The sequence below is a fragment of the Orbicella franksi genome, chromosome 9 (genome assembly GCF_964199315.1).
Source record: "Orbicella franksi chromosome 9, jaOrbFran1.1, whole genome shotgun sequence".
Taxonomy (NCBI): domain Eukaryota; kingdom Metazoa; phylum Cnidaria; class Anthozoa; order Scleractinia; family Merulinidae; genus Orbicella; species Orbicella franksi.
Window position 1 is genome coordinate 3599726 of NC_138153.1, and position 5294 is coordinate 3605019.

At 39.2% G+C, this 5294-nt stretch overlaps 2 protein-coding genes across 2 annotated transcripts; both read left to right on the plus strand.

Moving 5' to 3' along the window:
* Window positions 1-39: 39 nt before the first annotated feature.
* On the plus strand, window positions 40-2884 carry LOC145498147 (uncharacterized). Its single transcript, XM_081478030.1, has one exon. The coding sequence runs from the start codon at window positions 121-123 to the stop codon at window positions 1756-1758; it is 1638 nt and encodes a 545-aa protein (XP_081334156.1). The 5' UTR covers window positions 40-120; the 3' UTR covers window positions 1759-2884.
* A 519-nt stretch (window positions 2885-3403) lies between these two features.
* Window positions 3404-5078, plus strand: LOC145498149 (uncharacterized). The gene is made up of 3 exons (XM_081478031.1): window positions 3404-3819; window positions 4170-4284; window positions 4643-5078. Exons 1-3 carry the CDS (start codon window positions 3445-3447, stop codon window positions 4900-4902), a joined length of 750 nt encoding a protein of 249 aa, XP_081334157.1. The 5' UTR covers window positions 3404-3444; the 3' UTR covers window positions 4903-5078.
* The last annotated feature ends 216 nt before the right edge of the window (window positions 5079-5294 follow it).

The following is a 5294-nucleotide window of genomic DNA, read 5'->3' on the forward strand; positions in this document are numbered from 1 at the left end:
CGCAATTTTGAGCCTTCAATTCAAAAGCACAGTCCTATTACGGACAAATTCGTGCGCGAGTGTGTTTTTCTTTCAAGAAAGTGAAGAGCCTGGGGCCAATTTTTCTGTTTTGTTTTCGAAATGGAAGGCAAAGCGGCTACATGCAAAGAGAAAAGCAGCTTTATTCCTCTTAGAAAAAGTACGAAACGAAAAGCAACAGGGGAGGAAGACAACTTTATGAAATCCTACTACCATGAGCTTGAAAATATCACACAACTTTCAGAAGAACAAATTGATGAAATAAGATGGCAAAATGGCATCGAAATTCAAGGAGAAGGCTGTCCCAAACCCATAACAAGTTTTAAGGATTTGACTTTGCCTCCTGAACTGCAACAATACTTGGTTAACAATGGTTACATTAGTCCCACTGCAATTCAAATGCAAGCACTTAGCTGTGTGATGAGCGGTAGAGACATCATTGGCTTAGCAGAGACTGGGTCTGGGAAAACTTTGGCATATTCCCTACCTCTGTGTATGTTTCTGAAAACAAGGAAGCCATGCTTACCTGGTGAAGGACCTGTGGCTCTTATTTTGACTCCTACAAGAGAACTTATGCGACAAGTGTCAGATCATGTGTCTGGATTGCTTAACTGCATCATGACAAGAGCGTTGGAAAAGACTTCTGATGCTTTCTGTAGTAATGCTCAGGGTATCAGCACAGATCAGTTGAAGTACTCAAACATGGAAGGTACTAATCACATGGCCACTTACTTACCTTACAACTTTTTGAATACAGGAATGTCAACAATGCCTAGCTTCCATCCTTTAGCAAATGATTTGGTGTCTTCAGCTTACTCATTTCAAGGAATAGCCCCAATTAGCACAAAATACCAGTCAGTAGGAATTTGCGGTGGTGTGCCCATTTCAAGTCAAGTACAGGAGCTGAAGACCGGTGTTGATGTTGTCATAGCAACACCTGGAAGGTTGCTGGACCTGTGTGACCGTGGTCTGCTTAGCCTGGATAAGGTTTCATATTTAGTAATGGATGAGGCAGACAAGATGCTTGGAATGGGGATGGAGGAACAGTTAAGGAAGGTTGTAGGGCTTGCAACTGGTACCATCAGGGCCAGACAGACACTGCTATGGACAGCTACCATGCCAGAATCTTTAGAGCGACTGGCAAGATCTGCAGTGTTGAATCCCATTACTATCCAGGTGGGACCAGTTGGTCTGATATCTCCGACTATACAACAAAGCATCATGTTTTTGTATCATTATGAAAAACCAGCAAAACTGCTTCAAGTCCTCCGAAGCAGTCCTTGTCCTCCTGTCATTGTTTTTACATCGTCTATTCAAAATGTGGATTATGTCACAGAATTGCTCAAGAAAGAACAGTTTCATACATCAGGGCTTCATTCTGAAAAATCACAGGATTATCGCTTTAAGCTGGTGAGTGCGTTTCGTGAAGGGAAGGTAGACGTGTTGGTGGCAACAGATGCTGGTTCAAGAGGCTTGGACTTCCCAGAAGTAACACATGTCATAAACTATGATTTACCAGACAGCATTGAAGGTTATGTTCACCGCTGTGGTCGAACTGGCCGCATGGGGCATTTTGGAGTTGCAACATCATTTCTTACTTTAGACTGTAAGATTGCTGAAGAACTCAAAGAAATGTTAGTGGTTATGGATCAAATTGTTCCTAAAGAGCTTGAGAATGCAAAACAATTTGGCAAAAGGATTATTAAGACCGAGTTTGGTGATAGAATCGTGGACTTTTGATCACTTAATGAATAATTTCCTGGATATAAGTGCTTTGTGATGTTCAGAATCTGAATGTCAGTGTAATGTGGTTTTATTAAAAAATAAAATGCATTTGTATAATGCTAGAATCTCCAGTGTTCAAAAGAATGCACTGTGAAAACCCTTAAGTTGTACAAGATGTACTAAAATGCGAATAAAAATAGTGAAAGAATTAAAAATGGCATCAAAAACATTCTCACTGCTATTTCTAATCTCAGATGGTAGATTATTCCATAGTGTGAAAGCTGTGACTGAGAATGATCTTGTGTTGTGCCACAAGCTTTTAACTTAAACGGGGATTTTATGCTGATCAGAACGTATCGGGTAAATTTGGTTGTATGGACACAGAAGAAAATATACTGTTATGTATGAGGTAGCCCTATTGTAAGGTGCCTGGTAGGTGATTAATTAGAAGAAATTTGATAGGGGATAATTCAGTTATTACTTGATAAGTCACTTCAAAAGTCGAGCTGTGGCATTTTGAACGTACTCTCACTTGCTGAGCCGATAGTTTCGTAAACCCTTGAGTAAAAAGGACCCACTTTTGGTGGGTAAATGACAAGCATCCCTACACGAATCTAATTCTTGTCTAGAACTGGTTTTCAGAAATCCTCCCTGCTAACCATCTCATTCTGTCTCTCTCAGTAAACTGCCTGTAGCTGCCTGTTCTGCAGGTTGCTACAACCAACCTACGTTCAGGTTCGTGGCGATCCTTTCTTGTATTAAATTTTTATCGAGCGTTAATATTTGATTCCAATTTTTCGCGACACCAGCTGAGCGCAAGAGTAGAGGTGCATTTTCTAAATGAAATAGGTATCACGAAGAATTGGTTAACACCTGCGGAAAAAATAGCCGAAAAAATAATGAACTCAATTGTAATTCTGTATTCGAATGCTGCCATGGAATTCAACTTTATTCATAACTATACAGATAAAAAGCTCTTCTTTAAAGACTACAGAATTTGTTAACGTTAAAGTTCAGCGGTGCCGGGGAAGTATTCGAAAGAATATCTGTAGCACGGCAAAGCCATTGTAAAGTGTCGTCGTTCAGTTCTTATAACTAAGCTTACATTTTTTTTTTTATTTTGTGTCAAACAATCTAACGCCATTATAAGAAGCCAAAACAATATCTGCATGGTGTTGTTTTTTGCCATTACACTATTTTTCCAAGCGAATTGTCTCGAAAGACAATGTTATGATAAAAACCATAACAAACCTTGGATATTATTTCGTAAACTTTTGAGTGATTTCACTTCTCATTTTGAGCAAGAAGTATACAATTTATTACATTTTTAAATGTCCTTGAAATGCGCTAAGTGTATGCTTGGATTTGTTACGTTGCGACTCTTCAAAGACTTCAAACTCTGATCGTCTGCAAAAGCAAACCCACGCAGCTAATTAAGCTTCATCAAATAGTGTTAATTATTTATCCCAGAATCAATAACATAGAAGGAAGTTTGTTAGTTCTTGTTTTGCTAACTCTGTCAATGAGGCTCTAATGCGTTCTGCTGCTTCGGTTCTGACCTAAAAAATCTCTGTAGCCCCACACACTTCAGCATCCGCCAGTGCTGGGTTAATCACGGATTCTTTCACGTTGGTTTCCTGCAAAAAAATTCTCGCCGAAATATTACGGCATATTACTACGCTGGAGTAATCAACATTGGCCATGTTTGGCTTAATTACTCGGGCAGTGATTCTCTTTCTTGTTTTCACCACACACTTGGTTTATCAAGCGGCAAGTGAAGTGTACTTCGATGGCTCCAAAGCCTTGAAGCGAGATGCAGGGAAAGGTGTATCTTACGCTAACTTTGCAACGCACAAGTTTCGTTACCTGAACTTAGCTCCTTTGGCTTCAACTTCAATAAAGGAACCTCGAGAGTGCGGTAAACTTTGTGTCGATCACTCATCGTGTTTTTCAACAAATCTGGCGGCATTTCGCGATCTGAACGGAAACATTATGTGCGAACTGTTACCAGGTGACATGTACAACAATTCAAACAAGTTCATTGACAACGCGACGTTTCATCACCTGAGCATGAAGGTCAGAAAAGGCAGTATATATTCCTAAAAGTGTTCAATCAAAAAGGTGGCGATTTAAAAATACGCTTTTTTTTTTTGTAAAGAAGCTCCATCAGAGAGATTATGTTGTCCTAAAAGATTTGTTCTTACTTGATGGGTTAATATTAATAAAGTTAGGCTATAAGTTGCCATGTTAGTCTTTAATTTCAACAGTCGTACCCGAAAAAAACCTGAAATGTCAAATCACTTGTGAATGTCTTATTGCTAATACAAAAAACAATGTATAGAGAGAAAATGAGAGCTCTCCAAGAGACCATGATTGTAAATACGCTTTACATATCTCAGCTGTAAAATAAATGCTTATTCATTTAGAGTCCTTGCTCCAGTGATCCTTGTATGAACCAAGCAACATGTGTGGCCAAATACGAGAAAAACGACTACCTGTGCGCATGTGCTGCAGGATATCTTGGGAAACACTGCGAGATAGGTATTTCAAACCTTCAATTGAATTTTATATACTTCTTTCTGATTTATTGATTTTTTTTATTTTCTCATATTATTTTACTATAAGTTGTACATATTTTAAAACAGCAAAGTATTTTGTTTCTTAACATCGGCGTTTGATTAAGTTGGCTGAGCTGAGCATGTAGAAAAAGTTTATAAACCAGTAACTGCCACTGAGGGATTTGGCCGAGTACGAAGGTCTACTGTTAGAAATGTAACTTTTTCCTAAAAATTATAGGAAAAAGAAAAAAAAAAGAACTCTGTGATGCGTTAACTATGCAACATAGATAACGTATCTCTTTGAACTGGATCATGTGATATTTATCTCGCTCTGCAATCAGGTCCACCGCTTGACTGCCAAGATACAAAGAATCAAGGGCTTTCTCGGGGCGATGGATTGTACTGGCTGGACCCGGATGCAGGAAGCCATTCAAATGCATTTCTGGCATACTGTGACATGACGTCATACAATGGAGGATGGACCATGTGTTACACTACTGATGAATATGCCAAACCCAAGACTGAAGTCACATACAGCGCTCAGTTTCCTTATGGAAGTGACGGCTACAGGACAGACTGTAACGACATCGCTGTAAGTTGATTGACTACGTGTAAAATTCATCAATAATTCAAAACAGAAAACATCACTTGCAAAACATTTCGGACGACTTTAATTTCGGACAAAAAAGTGTACGAAAATAAAACCGTACGAAATTTTAAGCGTCCGAAATATTTACAGTACAGTATAAAACTTTAAAATAGCTTCAAAGCCGTTAGTTTCCTTTATGGAGTATAAACTCTACTTGAGAAACTGCTTGAGATATGTCGCAGTTTGATATCATTTTTTCTTATCAGTTCCCATCGCAGTGGGGGATCTAAGGGAGGGGCTCGGGCGCCCCTTATTTTGGGTAAAAAAAAAATCGCAGAAGGAAGAAAAGCAATGGGCAAGGGCAAGCAAAAAAAACCGCCCTCCCTCCCTCCCTCCCCCCCCCC